This window comes from Heliangelus exortis, chromosome 25, assembly GCF_036169615.1.
Source record: "Heliangelus exortis chromosome 25, bHelExo1.hap1, whole genome shotgun sequence".
In the NCBI taxonomy this organism is placed as follows: domain Eukaryota; kingdom Metazoa; phylum Chordata; class Aves; order Apodiformes; family Trochilidae; genus Heliangelus; species Heliangelus exortis.
The window spans coordinates 1716823-1744544 of NC_092446.1; the positions used below are offsets into that span (position 1 = coordinate 1716823).

General features: G+C 48.5%; 3 protein-coding genes and 1 long non-coding RNA gene across 11 annotated transcripts in view; 2 read left to right on the forward strand and 2 right to left on the reverse strand.

Moving 5' to 3' along the window:
- Positions 1-4679, forward strand: part of LOC139807597 (uncharacterized) — a 55917-nt gene extending 51238 nt beyond the window's left edge. The window contains exon 4 of the long non-coding RNA XR_011730619.1: positions 4670-4679. This is a non-coding gene — a long non-coding RNA (uncharacterized lncRNA). The remainder of the gene's footprint in view (positions 1-4669) is intronic.
- LOC139807591 (complement component receptor 1-like protein) lies at positions 150-8710 on the reverse strand. 2 transcript variants are annotated; one of them, XM_071768736.1, is made up of 14 exons: positions 8486-8710; positions 7246-7389; positions 6579-6770; positions 5953-6058; positions 5347-5432; positions 4733-4945; positions 3620-3802; positions 2822-3010; positions 2456-2653; positions 1721-1903; positions 1438-1626; positions 1003-1182; positions 708-880; positions 150-581 (listed from the first exon to the last, which is right to left on the reverse strand). In XM_071768736.1, the coding sequence occupies exons 2-14, from the start codon at positions 7325-7327 to the stop codon at positions 426-428; spliced, it is 2130 nt and encodes a 709-aa protein (XP_071624837.1). In that variant the 5' UTR covers positions 7328-7389; positions 8486-8710; the 3' UTR covers positions 150-425. The 2 variants fall into 2 exon arrangements, with proteins under 2 accessions (XP_071624837.1, XP_071624838.1); XM_071768737.1 differs by lacking the exon at positions 8486-8710 and adding an exon at positions 7941-8102.
- Positions 8711-9072: 362 nt separating this feature from the next.
- On the reverse strand, positions 9073-22237 carry PFKFB2 (6-phosphofructo-2-kinase/fructose-2,6-biphosphatase 2). 7 transcript variants are annotated; one of them, XM_071768740.1, is made up of 16 exons: positions 22044-22237; positions 21131-21256; positions 20937-21033; positions 20547-20613; positions 20320-20394; positions 20170-20226; positions 19584-19708; positions 19003-19210; positions 18641-18787; positions 18262-18366; positions 17486-17615; positions 16706-16768; positions 16124-16197; positions 15087-15266; positions 13670-13692; positions 9073-12190 (listed from the first exon to the last, which is right to left on the reverse strand). In XM_071768740.1, exons 1-16 carry the CDS (start codon positions 22117-22119, stop codon positions 12175-12177), a joined length of 1569 nt encoding a protein of 522 aa, XP_071624841.1. In that variant the 5' UTR covers positions 22120-22237; the 3' UTR covers positions 9073-12174. The 7 variants fall into 7 exon arrangements, with proteins under 7 accessions (XP_071624841.1, XP_071624839.1, XP_071624840.1 ...); XM_071768738.1 differs by having other exon boundaries at positions 15075-15266; XM_071768739.1 differs by having other exon boundaries at positions 13625-13692; positions 15075-15266.
- A 170-nt stretch (positions 22238-22407) lies between these two features.
- On the forward strand, positions 22408-26294 carry YOD1 (YOD1 deubiquitinase). The gene is made up of 2 exons (XM_071768752.1): positions 22408-22615; positions 23184-26294. The coding sequence occupies exons 1-2, from the start codon at positions 22408-22410 to the stop codon at positions 23888-23890; spliced, it is 915 nt and encodes a 304-aa protein (XP_071624853.1). The 3' UTR covers positions 23891-26294.
- The last annotated feature ends 1428 nt before the right edge of the window (positions 26295-27722 follow it).

Here is a 27722-nt window from a genome sequence, read left to right on the forward strand (position 1 = left end):
CCTCACCAGCCACAGAACCACAGAAGGGCTGGAATGGGCTGCATCCAAGTTTGGTAACAAATCAAACCCTTTCTGCTTTGGCACCGTGTGCCAGGACACCAAGGAACTCCAGCTCTTGGCAAACAGCACCAAAAGATGATAACTGCACCTTGTCAGTGTGGCAAAGAGACCTAAATGTAAAGCTTTAAGATGTGTACAGTGATATACAAAGCTATCAGTGAGCTTGAGCAGCCTGAGGCAGGAGAAGTCACCTCCTGGCTCTCCCCATGGCCAAATCTGATCTTTGATGATTGGTAAAATCTGTCCTGGCTACCTAAGTATTAACACAAATCATGAAGTCCTAAAAAAAAAAAAATAAATCCTTAGTCAATATGATTATTCCAGAGCCCAAACGGGCTCTGCTCTTCTGAGAGCAGTGAGGACAGTCAGCCATATGCCCTGGTTTTCAGCTCCTTTTCAAGTTTCTGGATCTCCAAGTAGAGTTTCTGGACTTCCAGCAGCGTTTTCAGTTCATCCAGGGGAATTCCACACTGGAAAACTTCCCTGTTCTGAAGAATCTTGTCACACGTGTCACGCTTTTTCTTTAAAAGGAGCAAAACAAAGACAGAGGGCATGAGAATACAGCAAAGTAATGAGTTACATCAGTGCTGTTCCAGGCTAAAAATGGGGCAAGATCCAGACAAAGCCTGGGTTTGGGTGCTCCTTACACATCGAAATGGTGGATTCCAAGTGCCATCAGCTGAGCAGGTGGTTTCTAAACGCCCTGATGGGTATCCATCACCTCTGCAGTAGAAGCTCACAGTTTCCTTCACCTCATACTGGAGTTTTTTCAAGGAGTAAAGCAAAACATTCTCCTGCCCAGAGGGTGGGAGGCAGTGAACTGAAAGAAGAACACATGCCCAAAAATAATGTCATGGGAAGAGACACCTGCATACGAACCCCTTCAGCTGGTGATTGCTCCTGCAAACCAGCCATGGGGTGCCAGTTGGGTCCAGCACCCACCTGGCTGGCAGGAGGGCAGGGGAGGGTGCCAGGACCCATCCTCCAGGCACCGGCTCTCAGTGTCCCCACGCAGCTTGAAACCTTCCAGGCAGGAGAACTGCACAGACACCCCGTAGGGGAAGGTGAACCTCTGCTGGGACATCCTTCCCCTCTCCACCACGGGCTTGGGGCACCGAACCACTGCGGGAAAAGAGAGGGGAGGTTGGATGCTGCTCTTCCCCAGGGACAACGGGGGAGTGGGGCTGGGTGCTACCAGCATCACTGCTGTACCCAAACACCAGAACCTCAGCCCCCCAGCCCCTGGTCTTCCCAAGCAGCTCCTGGTGCTGAGACCTTCACACAAGAGTCACAGAGTCATGGAACTGCCCAGGGTTTGGAGTTCCTGGAGCTGGGCAGGGAAGGGATCCCATGATCCCATAGGGAGAAAGGACTCACGCCGGCACTCCGGGGCAGGTCCACTCCAGGTCAGGTTCACCCCATCATCAGAGGTGCAGTAGATGGACTCATCCCCAATGAGGGACAGACCATCCAGGCAGCTGTAGGTCACCACGGTGCCATAAGGGAACTGTGTCCAGCTGGAGAGAGAGTGCTGCCCGTGGGGGATTTTTGGAGGGGGAGCACAGGCTGGAATAAAGAGAATTGGTGAGAAAAGACAGAAAACCCAGGTCCCTTCCTGACTGCTGCTTCTGAGCACTGATGGTTTCTGCTCAGCACGTACCTTTATCACAGAAAGGTAAGGGGGGAGCCCAGCTGGTATCTGCCTGGCACTGGGTTGAGTCCTGGCCCCTGAGGACATAGCCTGGATCACATATCAGCCTCAGCTGGGTCCCAATTCTGTAGTCAGTTTTGCTTTTATAAATCTCTATTCCATGAGGAATATCTGGTTTTGTGCACCGAGGTACTGGAAACAAGAGAAAATAAAGGATGTTATGTATTTGCAAAGAGAGCTCCAGTGAGGATGCTTTCTGTGGAGAAGACAGCAAGAACATCTGAACCCTGGAAAAAAAAGAAGGTGACTGTCATTGCCATGCTTCCTTTGTACCTCTGAAAAGTTTCTGCTTCTACAGTCAGATTTTCCCAGGCTGTTGGGAAAGGCACGTGCTGCAGTGCTGGCTCCAAAACACAAGCAGCATCTCCTTCCAGCTGAGAAAATGCCTCCCAGGCTTCTCAAGAAGCTCCTAAGCCTCTAAAAGCTGCAAACATCCCCATGCCCCCTCAGCCCCCCCCCCCAAACCCTGGCAAAATAACAAACCTGGATCTTCTGCTGCCTATTTCTTCCAGGTTAAGACTGGAGGATTAAATCCAGGGATACACAGCAGCGGAGCAAACTTCTCCATGGCTACTACTACCACTATGTGTAGGTTTTTTCTGCCAGTGTCAGCAGGTAGCTACACCATACACTCACCCAAAGCTTGGCAGGCCAAGAAAATGTTCTTCACCAGCTCCCACCTACCTGGGGTGCACTCGGGGACAGCTGAGTCCCATCTCCCATCACTCATACACTGAAGCACCACGGTTCTGCTGTGACCTCTGAAAGCAAAGCCCTCATCACAGGTGATTTCAAGCCTGTCTCCATACATGTAAGTGTCTCTTTCTTCCTGTGCCTGTAAGGGCTTCCCATTCCTGATGTTTAGGTTTGGGCACTGGACTCCTGAGAAATACCAGGAACAACGGGGAAAAAAAAATCAAAGGAGTTCAAGAACCCCAGCAAAGGGCAGAGGTGTGAACCACAGCATCCTCTGTCCCTGGACAGTTTCTTCATTTGGCAATAATTCCAACCACTTCTAAGGGTGAGGGAGCCAGAGGAACACACACTTACTTTGGCAAGGATGTGGTGTTTCAGTCCATGTAAAATCTGGCAGACACTTAATGTGCTGTGTGGTTTCTCCCGGGCTGAACTGGTGGCCCTCCCTGCACTCGTAGGTAATGACAGTGTCCACAGGAAACAAATTGCCAGCAAGTTTTGCTTTAAAAGCATTATCCACATCTGGAGGGTCGTCACAGCTACCTAGGAACAAAATAGCAATTTAGGGACAAAGCTCTGGGCTCACGTTTTTTCCCCAAACCCTCTCTGCTATGTTAGGGCTCACTGAAGCAGTCAAGGTCAGTGCTGCTGAGGAGTGAATGCAAACAGGGGAATGGGAACATATGAACTATTTAAGTGTTCAAAAAACACATGGAGGTGGCACTCCAGGGCTTGGTTTAGTTGGCATGACAAGTGTTGGGTTGATGGTTGGACTTGGTGCTCTTAGAGGACTTTTCCAACTTCAGTGATCCCACAATTCTACAATTTCAGACTTTGGGGCAATTTTCACCATTATAATGAGATGTAATGTCTAAGGAAGTTTATCCTATCTGAGGCTTTACCAACAAATTTTTAAAATATTAAGCATGGAAGGGTTAACTTGGTCCCTTTGCAATTTCCTGAGCAACACTCACCAGCTCGAACAGAACAAACCCCACAGCCCCAGCTCAGAAATCCCAAAGGTCCCCTTAGCGCTAAAACAAAACCCAACCCCCCAAAATTACGCCTCGGAGCCATCACTTTCCTCCCCAAACCCTTCCAGGCAGGTGAGAACTTCCCCGAAGGCGAAGCGCTGGAGCCCATCCCACTCACTGCGCTGGCAGCGGGGCAGGGGGGGGTCCCAGAGCCCGTCCCCTCCGCAGGTGGAGGCTCCGCTGCCGCTCAGCGAGAAGCGGGAGCTGCACTCGAAGAGGACGGAGTCGCCGTAGGTGTAGGGGGACCTGCGCTTGCTCAGCAGATTCCCGTGCTCCAGGATGGGCTCCTCGCAGGTAACCACTGCCTCGGGAAAAGGCCACGGCTTAGGGAGTCAGCGGGTTATGCTCAAGAAGGGGGGATGGGGTCTGGAAAAGAGTCTTGGAGCTTAAGATGTGTTCGCTAAAAAAGGCTGAAAACGGACGTGAGGAGGGGGCAGGCTGATGTGCTGGGTTTTAATTCCTTACTTCATAAAGCAGTTTTTATATTATTGTTATTATTATTACTATTATTATTATTATCATCACTATTATTATTACTATTATTACTATATTGTTATTAGTATTGCTGTTATCACTACTTTATTATTATTATTATATTACTATTATGACCACTATTATTATTACTATATTGATATTATTACTATTATTGCTACTTTTTATTATTATTATATTACTGTTATAATCACCACTATTATTATTACTACTATTACTATATTATTGTTAATACTATTATCACTTTTTAATTATTATTATTATATTACTATTATGATCACTATTATTATTATATTATTATTACTATTATCACTACTTTTTATTATTATTATATTACTATTATGATCATCACTATTATTATTACTATATTATTGTTATTACTATTATCACTACTTCTTCTTCTTCTTCTTCTTCTTCTTATTATTATTATTATTATTATTATTACAAAGTGTAACAAGACACCAGGCAGCAGGTATCACAGCAGGTTTCTGATTGCTGTCTGCTGTTGTGTTTTACACAGACACAGTGGGTAAATTCCATCCCCTGCTCTGCAAACACAAATCCCCCTCCCACCTCCCTGACCTGCTGACCCTGAGCAGTCACAACCCCAGCGAGGGGAAGCCCCAAATCCCCCAAATGTTGCTGCCACAGGACTCAGGGGGGTCTCATCTGCAAGAGGAGATTCCAGCAAGGCAAAGGAGAGGTTGGGAGGCAGGAAGCAGCTCGGTGCCCACCTCACCTTTGCACTCCGGGGCTGGTTTGCTCCAGACACCATTTATGTGGTCTGTGGTTGTACAGAAAATTGAGGCATCTCCCACCAGGGAAAAAGGGCTCTCTCCCCTCTTCACCTTGTGGCACCGGTACGTGACGGATGCTCCATACTCAAAGAGCTCTTGGTTGGCTCCAGTGTGCTCCCCGTTAGCTATACTGGGAGGGGGGGGACATGGTATTGCTGGGGAGGGAACAGGAGAGAGAGAGGAGAACAAAAGAGAAAGAATTTCATTTATTTTGAACCAAAGGCCCCATAAGGAAAAAAAAACCAGTGCCAGAGGTGCCCGAAGGGCCAGAAATGACAGGCAGGTCCCAAGGGACTTCCATGCCAGCCACAGAGCTCTGCCCAGGGGGCTTGGGGACACACCAGCCTCACATGCAGTCACCTTTACTCCCAGGTAGGGAAAATTTTATTTATTTATTTTTTTTTTCTGCGGGATGATGCAGGAAGAAAAAGAAAAAAATGTTGCAGACTCCACCCCAGATGTCCAACTGCTGAACTTCTTAGCAGAGAACACAGCTGCCTCCTCAGCCCTCCGCAGGAACACCCAGGCAGTAAAACAATTAAAGGACTTCACTTACGCTCACAGAGGGGAATGTCCTTGTCCCATGCCACAATGTCATTTTTAATCACACACTGAATTTGAGGATTTCCAACCAATCTGTACCTGCAGGAAGTAAGAGAGAGGGAATTACTCAACAAGCTCAGTTTTGAGGTGTGATCTCTAACGTCACCATCAGGATGGGTTGGGCTCCTTTATCAGAATTACTGCTGATGGAAATTTGCCACCAATGTCATTTTTTCAATGATACACTGGCTTTTGACAATAGTATGTTTTAAATTAAAAAAAAATTATATGGGTTAGATGGAAAAATATCTCCTTTATCAGCCCTGTGATATCACTACAGCTCTGAGTTCAGTATTGATGATGTCTTTCCTTCAAAAAGATACTGAAACATTGGAAATAATCAGGAGAGTGAGCTTGAGATAGTGAAGAAGTGCCTCAAAGCATGAGATTAAGAAAACTCAAAGCTCTCAGAGGAAAGCTGAGAAGATATTTCAAGCAAAGTCTGAGATTACTGACACTTGTGAGGCTTCTGACAGCACAAACCTCAACCTTGAGGGAAAAAACTTGAGAAAATGGCTGAGGAAGAGGAGGACACAAGCCCCGAGTCCTCCTGACTTACCCAGTGTTGCAGGTGAAGTTCACTACTGAACCAAAAGGAAACCCAGACATTTCTCCTATGTCAAATCTGCCATTTTCTGGCCAGGCTGGGTAGCTGCACGTCCTTGCTGGGGGACAAGAGGGCTGGAGTTAGTGCTTCAGTCTCTTGAAAAATGGGGAAAATGCAGCAGGAAAGCAGAAGACTCCCCCAGTAATGGGATGGACCAGAAACCTCCAGATTTCCCCTCCAACCCTAAATGATTCTGTGGTGCAGGATGCTGTCCAGACTCAGCTCTGCAGTCTTAGTGGGGTTTTGCAGTAGCCTTGGCAAGTTCCTGGAAACATTTCCTCACAGCTGGAGGATTCTCCTACTGCAAGTCTGAATTATTTTTTTTTAATTTCATTTTTGAACCAGGAGCTACAAAGTGCCTGAGCAGCAGAACATCTTGGAATCAGCAAACAGCACCAAAGCAGATTTCTGCTTTTGCTGGCACTGCCAGCACTGAGCAAAACCCAACTGGTGCTTCACCTCATCTCTCCAGCATCCCATGTGGGATCCTGCTTTGGATCCTGCTCCAGCAAAACGAGCTGAGAGCATCAGCAAATAAAAGAAATGAAAAATAAAAAATCAACCCCAAATCTACTCACGTATACACATCTCCTCTGAGCCGTGCCACCTGCTGTTCTTGCCACAAACAAAGGTGCTCCTGACACGAGGGTTTCTCCTGTAACCTGGCCTGCAGGTGTATTCCACCACGGAGCTGGGGGGGAAGCTGGCAGTGCCCCGGTGTTCCTCCTTCAGCTCTGCAGATGGGAATCTGGGGGGAGCATCACAAGCATCTGCCAAGAGAAAGTCCATCAGGAGGAGGCTGGGAGGAAAAGCAGAGGGGGTTCAAGCTGGGTTGAACCCGAAGGTCCATGTGGGGATGTTTCACTGAAAACTCCTTCAAGCTGGAAGGAAAAAGAAGCCCAGCCTGGGAGAGGGGATGGCTGAGGCTGGCAGGGATGGGGAGGAGCAGAATCCCTGTGCTCCTCACACCTCAATCCAGCAGATTCCAAGGCTGGTGACCAAGTCCAGATTAAGCATTTCCTTTTCCCAGTTAGCAGAAATCACTGCACCCCTGTCAGATGGAATAACCTGGTGAGTCCTTTACACAAAGGAAAAAAAGGCAAAGGAAGAGAGATTCTGACCACCAAGATTTACAACAGCCTTGAAACACAAAGACAGCAAGAAAAGAGAAGGATCCAAGTCTTGTGAGCCCCAGGAGGAGGTTTTCCCTGGAGGAATCTTATCCCAAGAGACTGATTCACTCACCCTGGACAGCCACCACCAGAGCAGCAGTGAGGAGCAGCCCAAGGACAGCAGAGCAGCCCCTCTGCCTCCCCAGCTCCAGCATCTTCCTTAGTGCTCTCCAGAAGTCCCACAGGAGTCACTGTGTTCCTTTGCCAGGTTGAATAACTGTAAAAACAGCAGGGATTTATCTGTGCTCAGGGTAACCACAGCTCACACAGACAGCTCTCATTTCTCCACCCCAAAGCTGACCCTACAGCCAGGGTTGGGGGCCAGGAGCTGCAGGAGCTGTTGCAGATCCCTGTTAGAGACTGGAGCAGCTCCTGTGCCAAATGAGACCAAAACCCAGCAGAAAGGAGCTGCTGGGGCAGAACTGGGCTGGGGTTCCAGCAGACCAGACCCAGAGGCAAAAATACATTGTGCACAGGAGAACTGACTGTAGGTGTAAAGCAATTCCCAAGGATTTATCCCACTAGTCTCATTGATTCGTATTTTTGAGAATGCAGCAAATAACATTAAAAAAAAACCAAAAAACAAAAAACAAAAAAACCAAAAAAACTTGTAGCTCCACTCAAACCATAACACAAATTATTTGTAGCTTGCCAGGTTCAACTTAAAAACCCAATATAGCCAACACAGTCATCTCCCCAGCCTAAGAAATACCTGCAGGGCCACGAGTTTATCCTGTGCCTTCTGGAAAAAAGCTCCCTGAAGCTTACTTTATAGGTAAAACATTTTGATTTAGTAATAAATCTCTTGGAAGCAAAGTCCTGGTCAGATGAAATCCAGCCAGAGTCAACACAGTCCCCAAGCAATGAATTAGGAGCAGAAAGAGGGAGAAGGACCTGTCCTGTTCCATACATCAAGTCTGTGCAAGTCACATTAACTGCAGTAGAGCCATAAAGCACACCAGTCACTCAGGAGACTGGATTGCTTTAAATATTGGAATTTAAGTGCAATCTGGACCAACCTGGCACCCCTAGAGCTCAGGAAGGGTCCTCTCTGTTATTTCTGAGCCCAAATCCTCCCAGTATTCCATGTGCTCCAGGTGCCTGCTCTCTTCCTGAAACTGGGACTGTCCTGATGCTTCCTGCCCTGAACCTAACACTTCCCATGGCTCTTTTATTCCTCTGAATGTCCTTAAATCCTTGTTGCAGCTCTTGGTTTAATTTACTAAACTTGGGCCCTGCTAAACTTGCAAAAAAGCTGCAACCCAGTTCCCAAGAGCAACATCCCCTAAAGCTGGGTGGCTGGAAGTTCTCACCTGGAGGTCTGGCAGCAGGAGATGGACTGAGCTGGAGTGCTTTGTTCTTGTAAGACAAAAGTGATGCTTGTCCTTGTCCTGCTCCCCCCTGCCCCAGAGCAGCAGCACTGAAGGAGGAGGTTGTGAGACTCCCACACACTCAGATCTGTCCCAGTGCAGCAAAGTTTGGATTCTGCAGAAACCAGAGTGGTGCTGGTTGACCCATAAATCATTAACTCCTCCTCCGAGCAAGAAGGAAGTCTTTTCTTCAACCCCCAAAGCAAAAACTAGAAACCTGAATGCAACCCCAGCAGATGTTGAAATAGTTTGTTTTTCCGTGTGAAGTTGCCAGCTCTGTGTTAAATGACCCTTAACTGAGCAGGATGCTGCCCAGCCCACCCTGCAGTGGACCTGCAGGTCCCCAGGACTTTGGGCACATTTTGGGGAGGGATGCTTCACCCTGGGGCAACTCAGCCACGAACTCATCTCTTCTGACCTTGGAAAGTCTAGGGCCAGTATTCAAATAAATGGTTTCTCCAGCTCCACCTGATTTCATTAAAGCAACACCAGCAAACAATCATGGAAAATAACAGAGGAAACTGGATCTGTATGCTTTGAAATCTCTTTATTGCAAATAAATGCTCACAGGAGATTTATGCTCAGCTGCACAGAGGACACGACACACAGCACAAGTTGACACACGCTGCCTTTTCTTTTAAACCTAAAAAAATATATAATTAGAAAGCAGTAACAGAGCAAAATTGCAAGTAGACTTTTAACACCCATCTCAGCACACACCAAACACAGAGACACGGCTTGCAAACAGCATTCAGGGACAGAGGTGGAGGTGGCACTGGCAGCACCCACCCCACACCCTTTGGAGGAGGGGTTGGGCCATTCCCCCAGGGAAGGTGGTTCTGGAAGTGATGTCTGCTCCCCCAAAACTGCTCCTCAGCCCATGGTGGCTGAACTGGACCTCCCCATCACCCCCACCCTGCTACTGGGAAGGGGACAAGACGCAGAGGTGGCAGCTCTAACATCCCCCCCAGGACACACCAACTCAAACTAGCAGGCTTGCTGTTCAGCCTGCTCCCCAACTTGCCAATTTTCCCCATTACTGAATTGATTTTTTAAATTTTTTTTCCCAGAGACTAAACCAGTTTTGCCTGAATGATCATTTTCCTCCAAACCAACCCAAAACACCCAAGGGCAACCAAGCCCTGGCCAACATCCTGGGGAGCCCCATGGGTGGCTTTGCCACTGCTCAGGGAAGGTGACAGAAGCCACCACCACCACCTCTGCTGACAGAAATGAGGAGAAAGTCAGGGAAATACAAAAGAAACCCTCCCAGTTCCCCACCTCCAGACCCCCCTGTGCCTGCCCAGCCCCACCGAGGGCACAAGCAGGTGCTGAGCCCCAGCTCAGGCTCATTGTGCAATCCTTGTTTATTCTGGGGTTATTTGCACACAGGGTGCCAAGGAAATCAGGTGACTTCAAGGAAATACCTGGCAAGGGGACACGTTTGGGGCTGGGGAGATGTGTGGGCTCATCACCCCCAGCCTGGCTGCCCCCAGGGCTGGGCAGGACCCCAGGACCCATCCCACCAGGTACAATCAACCCACAGGGCAACGATGCTGGTGGCAAATGTGCTGCTGCTCCACTCTAGGCACATGTATTTGTACACCTCCTGGCAGTCAAAATGCAGGGGGAAAGGGCTCTAATTAGGCTCTAATTAAAGAACCCAGGCACAAAGTGCTGCCTTCTGCAGGCAGGCTCCATCCCAGCACCCAGCAGAAACTGGGACCCACTGGGCAGGAATAAGGGACCCAGGGCCACAGACCTGATGGGGAGCAGGGATGTAAAAGTTACAACTGCCAACAGGTTAGCAGCTACATTCATGAAGCCTGGCAAGTAAAAACACATACATATATATTTCTATATTCATCTCCTTGCAGCCATTAGCTATGCAATGATACAAACATTAACTAACTCCTTGGCAAGGAGTAATTAACTCCTTCTTAGAGCTTATTGTGCGTAAACATCCTACAGGACATTTCCACTCCTCTTTCCCCACAGAGGAGGTTTCTTGGCAGGAGCAGCCAGCCCGTTGTGCTGCAGGTTTGTGTGTTCAGAGCATTGCTGGAGAGTGCCACTGTTACCATGCTCCAGATCCCTGCCTTCAATATTATCTTTTTCATCTTTTTTTTTTTTCCTGGCTTATTTCTAAGCACTGAAATATTTAAACCCAAAGAACGGGTGGTGCTGCTCCTGCAGAAGCTGAAAGCCTGCTCCCTGGTGGGAAACAAACCCAATAAAACTCAGTTTCTCACCCACTGAATTTCCTCCCTCCGTGGCACAACCTCTTTAGATCAGCACAGGTTTCTGCTCTGCATAAATCCTAAAGGCTTCAGATTAGAGCCTGGGCTTTTGCCACAGACTTCTTCATCAAATTAAAGCTCTGGGAGTGTTTAAAACAACTGGGTTTGAGCCCAAAATCCCCAAGGAAACCTCAGGCTTAGGGCTGCTGAGCTCCTCTGGAGGCAGGGCATTGATGTTTCTCCAGCACAGGATTTATTTGCACATTTCAAAGAAGCAACTTGGCTCCCAGAGGTTCCTCATATAAATCCTGGAGCCACAGCAGGTCCAGAACAACTTCTTCCATATTTCTTCACCCAACCTGAGGGTTTTGCCCCTTAGTGCAAGAGGAGGAGGAGGAGTGTGGTAAAATGGAGTTGGGCAAAACACAAAGACTCAGGGGAGAAAATTGCAGACCTGGGGTAATCTGGGTAATGTTTCCCCCCATCTTGGCAAAGGGTTGAATAAAACTCAGCCATCACACCAGCTGCACCACAGGAAGCTGCACTAAATACCAAAGCATCTTAAACTCCCTTAAAGGCAGCATTATACATGGGTAACATTCACAGCTTATTCACAGGCAAGTTTAAAAACTCGTCAGGGACCTAAAATTTGGGACATTAAAAAGACAACTGGTAAAAATCCTCTGCTGCTTGCAGACCCTGCACAGGCTGCTCCCAGACACTGAGTGAAGCAATGCTCTGGTTTTCTGTTGTCATAGGAAAAAGCATCCACAAAAGCCAGCAAAAATGAGTGTGGGGATGAGGCTTACACCAGGGTGTAAAGCTAAGGCAGGACTGAATCCAGATTCAATGCACTGGCAGCTATGCTGATCCCAGCCTGGGAGCTTTTATTCCCTTCAATAACACAATAACTGCATCTGAACTTGGAAATGTTAAATCAAGGCTTAGGGATTTGGTCTGATAACACCTTTCCCAAAGAAAAGCTGCTTCAGTGAGTATGGAAATGACCATTTTGTCCTCACATGCACTCACTGCAGTTAATTTTACCACCTAAGACAGACACACATCAATGCCTCAGAAAGCCCAGGGATACACCAGCTCACACGTACTAAAAGCAGGTTGAAAAAAAAAGAAAAAAAAACAAAAAAAACCAAAACTCCCTAGTAAATTTTCTCCAGTCTCATTGACAGCCATTTCAGCAGTCAGCAAGAGAAGACACAGACAGGCTCTAAAAAAAAAAACAAACAACAAAACCACATTTCAGAGGAGAGTACTGGCCAGAGGATGCACAGCTCACTGGGCTCCTGGGCTGCTCCAGTCCCATCCACAGGGCTCTTCCCAGCCAGGGAAATTCCAGCCGAGTCCCAGGGGAGAGCACAAGCCTCTAGATGGTTAAAGCTGCCACCCTCTGCAAGCAAAACAAGAAACAGGAGAGGTTACACCACGGGAAAGGCAGGAGGGGCTTGGCAGCAGCCAAGGAGAATCCAACCAGCTCGACGTTAATTTTTTGTGTGACAATAAACACCTAAAGATTTACTTATTTACTGCTAAATGAGCAAATAATGAGCTGCTTCACACTTGGCATTGCCCTCTAACCTCTCACAAAGCTCCACATCAGGGGTTGTCCCAGTCTCAGTCCTGAAGCCACCCAAGCCCAGCTTCACCAAGGCATCTCCAGGCAATAATGAAGCTGGGTGGTTACTCAGGGTTACTCAGGGTTACTCACTTTTATTTATCTCTTATGTACACTTCCAGGACAAACATTAAAAAAAATATGGTACAGTAGCCATTTGGCATATTAACCACAATAAACACTTTTAATTTCAATAAAACTCCCTCCATAACCTCCCTGAGGGGCTGACAGAGACAGGGACAGTACAAGTGAACTATATATTTACAAAGACCCAGGATTCCCAACTGCTTGGGCAGTGTCCCAGGACACAGAAACTGCTCAGCTGCAGCACTTGGGAGACTGCAAATTAGGGTAAATTATTTGTTTCATTGCCTAATCAGCACTGTTTTGCAATTAAAAAAAAAAAAAAAAAAAAAAAAAGCACAGCTATGGAGCCAGTTTGCTGACAATTAACAGTAGGCATCAGACAACCCAAGTCAGGAAATCCAGACCCTAAAATATTTTCTATTTGCAATTTTAAAAAAAATAAATATCTAGACAGTTTTCCTGACAACAAAACTTAAAAAGTAATCAGCATTAGAGAGAGGTAATAGTCCCCACTAGCTGCTCACATCCCACTTTCTCAAGCACAACAGCAGCACTAAGAAGGAAGGTTTGTCCTGGAATCAAGGAAGCTGGAGCAAGCTGCCTTCCCTTATCTGCAAACCCTCCTCTCAACTCTGTGTTATTTGTTTAAACAGAAGGAAAAAAGAAACACTTAAAGGACAACATTAGAAAAGTCATTTTGCAAAGCTGGCATATACACTCATTTTCTAAACACACAGCTCCAAGTAAAGGCAAACCCAACGGGGCAAGGCTTGGATTTTCAGCCTGGGGGTGATTACAGAGGACAGGAACATTGATTTAGCAGATTCATCACAAGCTCCCCTAGCTCCTTTTCCCCTCATCTTCAACATTAAAGCCTCAGAAAGCTCAGGACACAGATGGCAAACTCAGGCTGAAACACTTCTTGTAGGAGGGCAGCACAAGCAGAGTGCTCCAGTAAGCCCAGTTGGATCCATGGGTTCAGCCTGGCAGCACGGTCCTCCCCCATTAAGGTGCTTTTTAACAACAGGTTAGCACACAGCTAAAGATTCCCTTCTGCTCCATGGCTCTGGCTTCCCCCAAAGTGGTTTCCATGCAACATTCATCACAAGAAATCCTACTTACTAAACCTCAAGAGTGTACATACAAGCTGCTCTCAGTGGTACTCACAGGCAAGCATTTCCCCCTTGAGGCTGCAAAGGAAAAAGAAAGAGCACAGGATAGCTCAGAGTGCTTTTTAAAGGAGGTTTCAGAAAAAAAAAAAAAAAAAAAGAAAAAAAGAAAAAAAAAAAAAGGCAAAAGCAGCAAAGCAAAAGAGGAAGGAAGGGAAGTGAGCCCAAAGGTGCCACAGGCTGGGGAGCTCAGGGCAAGCTTGGGGCACAGCAAAGCTGCTACAAGGTCTTGGTCATCGTGTGCCACCTCATCTCAGGGGCTTCCTACAGATGAGAGGCCCCAGGACAGGACAGCACCATTCCCTCCCCCTGCAGGGACCCAGAACCCCAGGCTCCCAAATGTTCCTTCAGAGCTGGCAGTGCTTGGACATCACCATTCCCAGGGGGGAAACTGCAGACAGGGAGCAGCTGGGGTGGGGATCTGCATCCTGGGGGTGTCCAGCTGGGGACACCCACAATTCAGCCTGCCACAGTCTTCTGGGGACCAAACCCACCCAGGGGAAAGCCTGGTCTGGTTTAGTTCCCTCTGGATGCCTGGGGATTTGGGGATATCTGAGCCTGATGCTCTTCAAGCCAGGAAACACCAGCAGTGTTCACCTTCTTTTTACTCTCTGGCCACTTCCTGGGCTACCAGGGAGGAGAACAAGAAGCTGGGCACACTGAGCAGCTTGGGAAATATTCACCTTTAAGGTATCCAAGATGATTTTATCTTTAAACAGCTTTGGTAAGGATGAGGAGGCCCAGCCAAGACCTCCCATTTCCTCTCTGCCTGGTCTAGAAGGCAGCAGCCTGCAGCCCCCTCCCCCTGCATGTCCCAGGCACAGGAAAACTCCTTGTTTTCCAGAGAGATGATTTTAAATGAGCAAAGAAACAAACTGGGCTTCACACCCAACCCTGATGAGGACCTAGGTGCTCCTCAGCTAAAAAAGGACAAGCATTAAAAGCCAAACTGCTCGACAAGCAGGGAACCAGGCAACCACGGATGCAAAGATTTCCTACCCAGTCACTCTGGGGCCAGAACAACACCTGCCTGAAGCACCAAATGAAGAAAAAGAGGGGAATTGTTACTCTTCCTAATCAGGGGGTTGCTGGAAAGCAAAGTATTACCCAGGGCTGACCCTCCTACCAACCCCCTGTTGCACTGGTGCAAGCTTGCCTGCAGGAAGTGGGATTTCTGAAAGCCTCTGGCACCACAGTTCTAGTTCATCGGGGCAAATTCGGGTTTTGGCAGAAGTTTGTATGGCTTTCTCCCTTTTTTCTCTTTTTTTATTTATCTTTAAGTATGCACAACCCTAAATGATTTTCAGGTGGGGGCAGAGGAGCTGAGGAAGGGGCCGCATTTCAGAGAGGACACCGACAGCCGCGGGTGACGGTGGGGAGGGGGTGCATAGGGAAGGTACCACCTGGACACCAACTTGCAGCTGTGGCCCGTTGGCCCCATCTCCAGGTTCCAGGGACAGGAAAGGTGCCAGTGGGTCCAGAGGTTTGCTCCCAAGGCTGTAATGGCGTGGGCGCTTTACGGTGTCCGCGCTGGCCCGCGGCGTAAAGCTGTTTCTTCTCATCCTTACAGGGGCTTGGCTGGTGGGAGGGTTGTCCTGAGCCCAGGCAGAGGGGATTCACAAGGAAGGAGAAGGGGAACCAGAGTTTAAAAGCACAGCCCACCCCAGCACGCAGCTCTGGGGTTCCCCCCCCCAAGCTCCTGGCAGCCAGGGCAGCAGCTCGGTAAACCCCAGAGGCAGCAGGATGGCACCGAGCCTCCCCACAACCAGTCCAGGGGAAAAGGAAAATAAAATAACAACAAAAGAGAAAACTTTCTCTACTTTTAGGGGTTTTTACTCCCCCAAAACAGCCACATTGGCCAAGTAAAGCAAAGACAGCCTCCAGCTCCTCTGACTGGGCAGCAGTGATTTCACTGCAGCATCGCACAGAAGTCAGGCAGCAGTAAACGCCCAACTGGAAACCACCAGGATGGGACCAGCCAGAAAAATCTTACCAAATATCCTCAGTTTACAATTTAGCAGCCACAGCTGCAGGTTCTCCAGCCTTTCTTTCTGATCCCTTGGCACAGGGACTGGGACACAAAACTAACTGGAACCACCACAAGCCTGTCCCAGAGCCCAGCCCAGCCCAACAGCAGCTTTGAAAGAGAAAGCTCATCAAGGCAACGAGAAAGATTCACTTCCAACACCCTGGCAAACCTTTCTGCAGTTATCACAACCAATGCAAATGAGCATCAACAACAAAAACTTCCCTGCAAACTGAGAACAACACCTGGAAATTATATTTGCCCTAAATTTGCTCATTCTACTTCCTAGAACAGCTGTGAAAAATGTCTCTCCCTGGCCTGGAAAGAACATTAACTCAATTAATTCTACTTTGGGGGATGGTTTTGGAAGAGATTCCTTCAGGCCACTGAAAGCCAGGTAGTTTCTAGCAGGTAGTTCAGACTTACTGAGTTCAGAGAGGGTTTGTCACGGTGAGTGTTCACTGCCTCCACGTTCAGGGTGATCGTCTCCACTTTACAACCTGTACCCAAAAGAAAGAGAAGCTTATGTGAGGAAAGGAAATTAAATCACCAGGTTTATAATTTTTTTTTTTAATATTGAAAGCAGTGTGGAAGGTGGGCAGGAATAAATTTGGTTTGTTTCTTTCAAATAAAAGATCTCATAAATAAACAGTTCACCTTATTAACAGAATTTTACACCTTCACTGCAGCAGTGAAGCCTTGGGTTGGACAAAAAAGGCATTTTTAAATAACTGCACCCCAGAGCCAAATCCAGGCACAAAGAAGATCCATCAACAGATGAAATCCTCAATAGTCACTGATTTGAGAGGCCACAAGTGCCTCTCAAATCAAAAAAGTACCTGGCAGCCACCTGGCAGCCACCTCCCCTCCCACTGTCCCCAAAACCTTCCCACCCTCCAGTACTCTAATTGATATTAAAAATATTTTACTACACAAACTTGCATCAGATTCACACGTGTTCCCTGAAAAAACAAGGGGAAAAACACAGAAAATAAAGACACTATTTACCATAGGCAACAGGAGTGAGCTTGAGGATGGTGTGGAGGGGGCAGCGCAGGTAGGGCAGCTCATCTAGGGCAGAGACAGACATCACAGGGACCCTTCCCACAATCAGACCCCAAAACCCTCTGCCCACCAGGCAGGGGCTGCTGAAGCCCCCCAGAGCCCCCCTCATCACCCTCCCCAGCCCTGGGGCAGTGGGATGGGACTGTCCCCCCACAGGCAACCCCAAAAACCAGCAGCACACGGGTGGGAAAGCACCACAGCCAGAGCTGCCACGGACCCAAGGGAGTTTTATTTCCAATTTTATTAAAAGCTTGTTAACTTTATTAAAAGTTTTATCAACCACCAGTACCACTCACTGGAGTTTAATAAAAAAGCAGACTGGAATTGCTTCCAGGGATCCAGTGTCTTGCTGAGCTGTAGCACTAGTGCCAACCCCTCCCAGGCTGCTGATGCACCAGAAAACTTTCTTTGCATTAAAAATAAATTGTTCTTAAAAGACAATGAAAATTCTCCTGGAGGAACAGCTCCAGAAACAACAGCTGAGCAGAACACCAGCAGCACACGTCTGCATCTCTCAGCTTCTTGCTGAGCACCATGCATGGCTGAAATGCAACAGTTAACCTGCATCAGAAATACAGTTGTGTTTTATTTTTTTTTTAATTTCTTTTAAGCAGCTTTTCCATTGCTGAAAAAATCAAAACAGTAATTACAAGCCACTCTCCCAAAAGCTCTGCAAAGGAAGCAGTGAGAGGAGCCCCTAAAATCATACATTTATTTTTGTACCTGCATTCTTGTCAAGAAAATAAGCCAAGAGACACCTCATAACTGCTTGGTGGGAGATGACGAGGACGTTTCCCTGTCGTTCCAGCTCCATAATTACAGGCTCCAGGCGCTGGACCAAGTCCTGGTAGGACTGAAGGAAAAAAAAAGAAACAAACAGGAATTTTTCAAGGCGTTTTGTAAACAGTTTTCAAGCAGAAGTAGCAATTAACACAGCTTCACACTCAGGAAAATAACCGCTGATATATCAAAAAATGCAGGAGTTATGGATAATCTGGTCAATGGAGAGGGAAAAAAAACAAACAGCAGAAGGTGAATTTCAAGTCAGCAGCCCTCAGATTAGAGGATGATTCAGATTAGTGGTAACTTAAATGAGTGCAGTAAAAAAAAATAAAACCACAAGTAAAATAGTAAATTATACACTTCGACAGGGCTGTAAAATAAAACCAGAAATGATGTCATATCACACCCACAACCATTTTCTCTCCAAGATGTTTTTTCATAGTGACAACTCTGGCCTCAGCCAAACAAACATGATGCAGAAACCCCTGAAGATCAGAGGGGAGCATCAATGGCCTCAGCAAGTGGCCCAGTTCATATGCCTGAAAGGCATCATTTCCACACCCCAGTAAAGGAAATAAATAAAATTTTGGTGTAAAAGAGAGCGGGGGATCCTCATGCTGTCAGTTTCTCATACCAATATTGGCAGAAAAAGTTAAAACTAAGTCCTCCAATGCTACAGTTGTTTTCTGTCTCTTTTTGTTCTTCAAGGTCCTCACCTCTCCTCCAGGATAGCGATAAAGATATTTCTCCTGGTCCCTCAAGGCAAACTCCTCTGGATACTTGGCTTCAATTTCTGCATAGGTCATTTCTTCACACACCCCCTGGGAGGGAAGATGACCTTGTTACAACCCCCTTTGCTCCACCAGAACAATCCACAGAAAACAAGTGGAAATGGTCACAGCAAGGTCTGGCGGCTCCAGGCATTGCCAGCCCTGTCCCAATCCATCCCAAACCCCACGGTGATGGCTGGAGTACATTACATGGGGACATGTGTATGGACAAAGAGGAAAAAGTCACATTTATCAGGACAAACTTATTCCTAGACATTCTTTTCCATCTAGAAAAGCTCAAGGCTTCAATCAGCCTTTCACTCACAGCATCAATCTCATTGAGAATCTTCCACTGCTCGTATGTGACCCCCAGGGACTCAGCTGTCTGGATTGTCCTTTTCAGCTGGCTCGTCCACACCTTCAGGTCCACAATTTCCTGCTCTTCGATGAACTTCTTCAGGGCCTGAGCAAACTGGGGGAAAAAAACAAAATCCAGAGGAGGTCAGGAGGGAGCAGGAGCTGCTGCCACCACTCAAAGCAACATTTCAAGGGCCGTGGCTGTCGTGGCAAGATCCAGCTGAGGGGGTTCAGAGCCCGGCTCCAGCCCTGCTCACACAGGGCTTTAAAAAAAAAAAAAAAAAAAAAAAAAAAAATCAAACAGCAACCCGGGTGCTGCCAAACACGTACCTGCTTCCCACGTGGTGACAGACCAGAATCCCCACCAATCTTGCCAACAAGGTTATATTCACTCTCACCATGTCGGCAAAGGTAGATGGTACGTGGCTGGACATGAATGTTCATTAGGTAATAGACGATTTTACTCTGGATGTAATCTTGGACTCTGTTTACTAGGAACCGCTGGCCCACATTGATCACTTTAATGAAGGAAAGATCTCTGGAGTCAACATAAAATAAGAACACCCACACGACTGGTTTTAAAAATGAAGCACGTGCAGCTGCGGGTGTAACCTAGCCAGTTATCCTCTAGTTAAGGCATCAGCACTACCACCGGGTCACTCCAGCAGAGAGAAGAGACCCTGAACTTGCTGTGCTTAAACAAGGAGCTGCAACAGACTGCAGTACACTAGAGAAAAATCCTTCTAAATCACCTGGGACCCAAGGATATATCACCTTCACACGAGCAATCATGCTCTGGGGGAGCAGAGGCTGCAGCAGACGCCTTGCAGCATCCTGAGCAGGGAACAGCAACGACAACAGCAAAGCAGCTCACGTCTGCAAGGATAAATTCACCCCAGGGTTTTGCTTACTTGTCATAGGCATCGGGATCAAGAGGCTGGTAAGTGACCTTGTAGCACTCGATCCTCTTCAGGAAATCATCCATCACGTTCTCCCTGTTTCTCTCTGGGTAGTCAGGGCTGGAAACTTTCACCTCCTGATCAACAGACAGCGACGCTGTGTGAGCGTTAAGCAAACTCCACACAGAGCAAAAGCAACGTTGAATGACTAATATTATTCTTCCCTTTTGAAACAAATGAGCATTGTCTAGCTCTGCCCTGTGGAAAAACCTGCTCCTGGAGAGGAAACAAGGGCTACTCTGAAGGAGCTGGAGTGCTTGGCCCTGGGACAGCCACAGCTGGTTTGCTGCTAGCTGTCCCTGCAAGCCGCTCGCTGCCTCCTTCCCTTCATGAAAAAACACTCTTCAAGGTCAAACATTTCTCAGCTTCATTACATTTCCATATCCCCTTATAGCTTACTGCCCTCTTTAGCTTTTACTAAGCTGCAAACTTAGCTGCCTATTCCCAAGGTGAAACACAAGAGCAAAGGCATCTGCACCCAACACCCCAGCTCCCAGGGAAGGCGCTGGCAACTGAGCCTGGAAAATGTGGCACGTACCAGGATATTGGCAGCAATGACTTCTGGGTCGTCACAGACAGACTCCACAAAAAACACCTAAGAAGAGAGTTTCAGAATCAAAAAAGATAAGAACAGCAAAGGGCCATTGGTGCAGCAACCCCCTCTACACATGAACCACAGCAGCACTACCTTGAAAGAGTTTTCTTTAGCAAAATTTAAGATCAGGTCCCGTCTTTCTCGCGTTGTGTTGGTCGCATCAAACACCTACCAGAAATGAGTAAGCAGCAATGAGTAAATTTACCCAAAGCTTTCAAACCACCCCCCAGTCATTTGGGATTACAATCAGGTCCCCAAATACCATGGGTGGCTTTGAACTACCCAGACATAAAATCGTATTTAGTGCAGAAGAGTCTTACAGCTATCTGCCCACACTCCTCCAGGAGATAAGCCTTCACATCTTCTAGAGCCACCAAGGCACATCGTCTGCAGGAGAGAAAGAGGTGTTGTCAGGGCTGGTGTGAAGTGCTGAGACACCTGCACCCACTCCTCTACCCTTCCAAGAGCTCCGGAGGCTCTGCAGAGATCCCAAGGTTATCTACAACCTGCTTCATGGCTCTTTGTGCCAGCCCCAGGACACCAACCAACCTTCCAGGCACATCCCTGCACGGGCTGCCCTCTCTCCCTCCCTCCTTCCTCCTCCAGTTTCACAAAACCCACCAATTTTGTGCTCCTCAAAGGCAGAGCCCACTGAGGGCTGAGACAGACCAGACTGTGGCTGTGCCAGCACCCCCTGACTCCCAACTTACTTGCGGATTTCCATGGCTTCTTTGTTATCGTGCCTGAAGAAGTCGTAGGACTTGTAAGACTTCACGGCTTCCCGGCGATACACCCCCAAGTTAAACACTGCACACACAGGAGACAAAACGTGTGAGACCGGCGGTGTTTCACGAGCAGAGCACGTGCAAGGAGGGCAAAGAGACCCCCCCAGGACCCCTCCCACCTTTGGTGGGCACCCCGATCCAGTTGAGGTATCGGGTGAGCTTCTTGGACACGTAGGTCTTGCCGCGGGCGGGCAGCCCGATCATCACGATCAGCGTTGGGGAGTTGGTCATGTAGGAAGCCCATGCTGCAAGGGGAGAAAAAAAGAAACCAAAACAAAACAGAGAACAACCCAAAATATCAACCAGGAGCAACAGCAGCAGCGTTCAGGAGCCGGGAATAGAGCCAGCCCCAGCCCAAAGCCCATCGCCTGGACGGTCAGACCACCGGGCCCATCAGTCCGGTGCCATCACCGGTAATTAAGCCTCGGGGCTGATCTCCCGGGCAGCAGCTAATGAGGCGGGTTAACCACAGTGCAGCCGCTGTGCCTAATGGGGCTCACACGCATCTTTCACGCCGTAAAAATGTTTACCGAACGGGCAGGAGCTGTCAAGGACACCAGAAAGATGTTTTTAACAAAATGGTCACGTTCTCCCAGAAAACGGGAGAAGCGAGGGCAGAAAATACCCCGGGAGAGGCGGATTTGGGGGGACAGCAACAGAGGAGGGGGGAACAGCACCGAGGGGACAGGGAGAGGAGAGAAGGGAAGAGGATGGGGTGGGGGACACAGCACCGGGGACCTCGGGAAACGGACCGGGCTCCGCGGGAACCGATACCGACCCTTCCTGGGCGACCACACATCCCCGGGACCGGAACCGACCCTCCCAGGGCACCGCTGGAACCGGTACCAACCCATCCAGAGTACGGGGACATCCTGGGGACCGGAACCGAGCCAGCCCGGGCACCTTTAGGGCCACGCTGAACGCGTCCCCGCGCGGGCTGGAAAGGCGTTTTAAGGCAGAAAAGCGCCTTTTTAAGAGGCGCCAGCACCGTTATTCCCCAAGATGACATTTCTCCCCCCGGGCTTTACTCACAGCATTTTTTCTCGCCGCCGTGCCGGGCCCCGGCCCTGCCCCGCGGGTTCCCGCCGTGCCGGGGCACCGCCGACATGGCTCCGCGCCGCCGCGCCACATGCAAATGAGATGCAAACGAGATGCAAATCGCACGCAAACCCCGCACCACCACCCCTCCCAGAGGCGTGACGTCACGGGCGCACCCCGTGACGCAGTGTCCGTCTCGCGAGAGCGCGCGGGGCGGAAGCGCTGGGTCCGGTCCGGTCCGGTCCGGTCGGGTGAGTGGGTTGTAGGGGGGGGGTGGTGGCGGCTCTGGTTCCGTCCGTCCTCCCTCCCCCCCCCACCCCCTCCCCCCCCGCCTCCATTCCTTTCATCATCTCTGAGGATGCTGCGGCTCCGCTGCAAGGCCCGGAGCGGCTCCCACCCCCTGCCCGGGCTGACCGCGCACTCCCGGCTCCGGGACATGCAGGCGGCCCTCGCCGCCCTCACCGGTGTCCCCCCCACCGCCCAACGCCTCCTCCTCGGCTTCCCCCCGCGGAGCCTGGACCTGAGCGACGGAGACCGGAGGCTCGGGGACCTCGGCATCCACTCGGGTGAGATGCGGGAGAGCGCCCGGGGCCTGCGTGGGGCGGGGAGGGGAAAAAGGGGGGGAAGGGGGGGTGGTTACCGGCGCTTTCAGGGCTCTGCTGTAATTACCTTGATTAAAGGAGGCTGCGGTTCCTCCTCCTCCTCCTCCTCCCGGGGTGGCTGTCAGCACTCGGCTCCCCGGGGATTCCTGCTCGCCAGGGGTGGTTTTGCTGGGGGTCCGGGGGCTGGCAGGGGACGGGGACCCAGAACAGGACAGGTGAGAACATCGGAGCCCATCGGTAAGTCAGGGTGGGACCGTTTGGGTCGTGGTGGGACCAGTCAGGTTGTCACGGGACCATCTGGGCTGTGATGGGACCGCTCAGGTCACAGTGGGATCAGTCAGGACCAGTGAAGTCGTGGTGGGACCATTGGAGTGGTGGTGGGACTGGTTGAGGCTGTTTTCCATGAGGATCCCGTGCTCCTGGGGAAAACATGGATCCTCCTTCATAACAACAACACAGCTGTGCTCTGCTTTTGGAGCAGCATCACCTTTACCTCCATCTCAGTTCCTCCTCCTCCTCCTCATCTTTGCAGGTGATACCCTGATAGTCGAAGAGGACACATCCAAGCCCAAAGCAGACTCGCCCGTGGTCACAAAAAGAACAATGTCCAACTCTGTCAGGGAAGCTGTGCCAGTGCTGGCCAGGAGGGTTGTTCCAGCAGACAACTCCTGTCTCTTCACCAGTGTGTACTACGTGGTGGAAGGAGGTGTTTACGACCCGGGCTGCGCTCCGGAGATGCGCAGCCTCATAGCCCAGATTGTAGCCAGCGATCCCGAGTCTTACTGCGAGGCAGTTTTAGGGAAAACCAACAGGGATTATTGTGACTGGATCAGGAGAGAAGAGACCTGGGGAGGAGCTATCGAAGTGTCCATTTTATCCAAGTTTTACCAGTGTGAGATCTGCGTGGTGGACACACAGACCGTCAGGATCGACCGTTTCGGGGAAGACGCCGGGTACACCAAGAGGGTCCTTCTGATTTATGATGGGATTCACTACGATCCCCTCGAGCGTAAAATCCCCGACTCGGACGTTCCTCCCCAGACCATTTTTTCCACGACTGATGATGTTGTTCTTGCCCAAGCTCTGGAGCTGGCGGATGAAGCCAGGAGGAAGAGGCAGTTCACCGACGTCAATCGCTTCACGCTGCGGTGCATGGTGTGCCAGAAGGGACTGACTGGGCAAGTGGAAGCCAGAGAACATGCCAAGGAGACTGGACACACCAACTTCGGGGAGGTGTGACATCTGCACGAGGATGGGTACATCGACTACCTCACCGATCCAGAATTCAGTTCTGGAATTCCAGATAAGCTGTATGTAAATCATGAAATTCCGTTCACAGAGCTTGAAAAGCATTTATTAACATCAGGATGGCCAAGAGGCACAGGCTGGGGATGGATGTGACATAGGTTACCTTCTCGCATGCCAATTTCTTGTCCCATGGGAGGTGGAATATGCTGGCAGCTGAAACCTGATTTCTGGAATTTGATTTCTTCTCTGTGTGTGAGCTGACAGGCAAAACCAGGCTTGTTCAACACTGGCATAAAATCCAGCCTCCACTTTGCTGAGTTACTCTCCTATTGTGTTTTCAGGGTAATTATATTAATCTAAGGGTCTGGGAAAACACACATATTGGCATTACTTATCCTAAGAATCAGACTCTGCACATCCAAGCTGCTCTTGCAGGGGAAAACTGCTCATTAGGTGCCAGATTTGTAATGGAAAGAGGATCTCCAAAGCTGCCCTATGCTGTGTTACCATCAGGAGTAGACTGTATTGTTTGTGTGAAGTCATGGCTTCAGAGAGAGAGAAATGGCCTCAAAGCTCTAAGGTAGCCTTCTTTAAATTAATGAGTAGATGGTTAAGTGTTGAATAAACTTACTAATCCTCCGTAGGTAGCTTTTAGTTGCTTGAAAAATAACTCTCAACCCCCCTGGTGTTTACACTGCATCAGAACGTAGGCATGTTTCTTGAAATACTTGGGATTCTTCTTCATAGTAGTATCTGAAATTATGACAAGAGGGAAATACAGTAGTTAGGGAAGTGACTTGATTTGCATCTCTTAAATACATGTAAGCAGACTTGACTTGGGCTTAGCTGATCTCATGGCCACAGTGTTACTAAGAGCCCAAATACTGTAAAATAGCACTTTAAGGGATAGTTCTCACTCTTTGCCCATAAAAAGTGTTGCCCTTTGTAGGAGGACAGTGCTAACCCAGAAGGGAGGCCTGAAATTTCTTCATCTGCATCCTGCCTTAATGGGTTGGATTTGTCACCGGTGACTGTTCAGTAGCAGGACTGTAATTCTGATAATGAAGGGTGCAGTTCAGTTTTCAGAGCAAAATAAGCTGTGTAAACTGCCCTACTTCTCGTGCTGTTCAGAATCAGGGAAGTTAAAATGGGTTTAACAATTCTTACCTCACAGCAGGGTCGTGAGGCTTCGCAGTAAGTGCTTTTGAGGTCTTTTAAAAGGTGCTGTAAAGGTGCATATTACTGAAGGGGATTTTTTTTTTTTTTCTTTGAAATGCCTGAATTTTAAAATATTCTTGCCTGCTATTCTTCTGTAATTGTTTTGAGTTGCCTTCCTTGAACCTGTACAAATGGGGAGCAAGAACATGCATCTCCAGACTGAGGCAGAAATAACCCCACTTTCCAGGTGTGATCTTGTGGTAAGAGCCTCCATCCATGAGGGCACCTGACAAAACTCCTGGTACAGCAAAAACTTCTTGTCTGGAATCAGCATGTTTGGCTGAAGTTCTCAGCAGAGGCTCCCAGTTGGGCCCTGGAATCCAGGAGTGTCTGAAGGAAGAAGGAACATAATTGGCAGAAGTGCTTTGCTGAGCTGAGGCATGAATAATTAAACACAAAGAATAGAATCACCAAGCACTATGGACCAGATTTCTTTTTAATTCAGTATTCAAATACCCATTAGCCTTGCTGGGAGTTTCCTATAGAAAAGCCACTTAGTTTCCTGTGTTAAACCTCACTTTGCTTTTAGCCTATCATTAGAAAAAGAAAAAAAAAAACCAAAAAACAAAAACCCAAACCCAACATGAAACCAGCCCTCCAGAAGCTGATGCTTATAAACCTGACAGTTCAAAGGAACTGGAAGACTACACTGTGTTCTAACTACTTGATGTGAAATAAATACTATCTAGGAATGAGACCAAGAGACTCCATCCTAAGGGTGTTCTCAGCTTTCACACTGAAGTGAAGTGCCAGAGCTTCTCCTCACCATTTGCCACCTGTAAAGCTGCCTCATCCCTACCTCAGAGGGGTCTGGCTTGGGTGTAAGAGAAGTGGGAGATGCATATTTATTGTCTGCCATGTTTGCAAATGCATTGACTTTGGGGAGCAGCAGTTAGATTTTAGCTTTGTATCCTGGATGGATTTCTGGAAGTGTGTTAAAATCTTTTTTTTTTTTTTTCTTTTTTTTTTTTTTTTTTTTTTTCTATTTCTTCTGCTGCAGTATTTTTTAAAAATTAGTTTTATTTAATCCAGAGTGGTTAGCTTTGCTATATCATGTTTGCATTGGGAATCTGCTAACAGAGAATCAGTTTTGTTTGAGGGACAGGTGTCAATATCACTGCTTGGATGTTTTCTTTCGTTGCCTAGAAAATAAAATCTCTTTGGTTAAAACTGTGAACTGCTGCAATTCCTCTTTGGCAAAGCTGATGCTGTTTCACACCCACAGAAGGAGAAACCTGTAGTAGGGACCATGGGAAAAACTCCTCAGGTTTTTCTCCCAAATAAAAAGCATCAACATTGTTTCCAAGATGTTGATACTTTTAAAATAAATCCCTTGTTTTTTATGAATAACAGGGGGTAACAATGTCACTTTTTACCATCAGATGTTGCTGGGAATGATACAATTGGGGGATGAAACCAATCCCAACTACAGAATAAATAATGTTACAGCTGCAGGAAGAGTCATTGATCCCTACGGACTCATTCAGGATTGTTCCTACAGAAGAAAACAGCCCTAAAACTGGGAATTGTCACAGAAAGTGCACCCTGGCACCATCAGGATGAGCTCCACTGAGGCCTTTCCACTGCCCTGTCCATAATTCTGCAGCAAATCAATCACCAGTGACCTCAGCACGGGTCAGGGCCCCTCAAACACCTGCCCTGGGTTGCAAAAATTACTGATGGGAAACATGACTGCTGTGTGTGCCTCTGCTTAGTGTGCCCAGCTCCTCAACTCCAGGTTTGTGCTCTCTGCTGCTCCTTCCCAGTGCTCTCCCTGCTCTCCAGTGCTTCCCAGTGCTCCCAGTGCCTCCCTCACCCTGCACATCCGTGCCCTGCAGCCTCCCAGCAGCTCCCTCTGTCTCCTTCCCTTTTCCCCTTGGGTCTAAGAGACAGTCACAGCCACACAACCTCCTCACAATGAAGCTTCGTAGCCTCGTTCAGCAATCATTTCTTTCCAGCAGTAAAATTCCTCCTCTTCCCAGGGACTGGATCATCTCAGCTCTCTGCCCTGGAACCCAGGAGCACAAACAGGGACTCAGTTCGCGGCCAGATTAATGAATTAATTCTCTCTCTAAAGTGCTGTGTAATACCAGGCATTAGCTCCCTGGTATTTTCCATCACTGATTTGTCAGCAGAGAGGCTGCACAATACCACTGGGGCTGAGGAAGGTGCCCACAGCCCCACAGAGTCCCACAAACATCCTTACGTCAGCACCTGCCTGACGGGTGACGCCGTGTGGCTGCTTTTCACCAGGCCAGGACTGAATCATTTTTGTTCTTTTGTTTATGAACAGGGTGAGGCACGACAGGGCTGTTAACATGCCAAAGTCCTTTCGTAGCTTTTGTGTAGTTTTTTTCCCCCCCCCTGCATCATTGGAGGACTGGCATACACTTCATGCCCCGTCCGTGAAATCACGCTTTATTTGGGTTGGAGCTATTTATATCCTTGGGAGGAAGAGGAACGTGGCAAAAGAACAGGTTGTTTCTGGGCATCTGATTCAGAGAAGCTCAAGACTTCTCTTAATGGATCATGACATTTCCCTGACCTACAGAGAGCCCTGTGGGCAGCGAGCTCACCCTGAGATTGCACAGATCTCAGCCCTTGG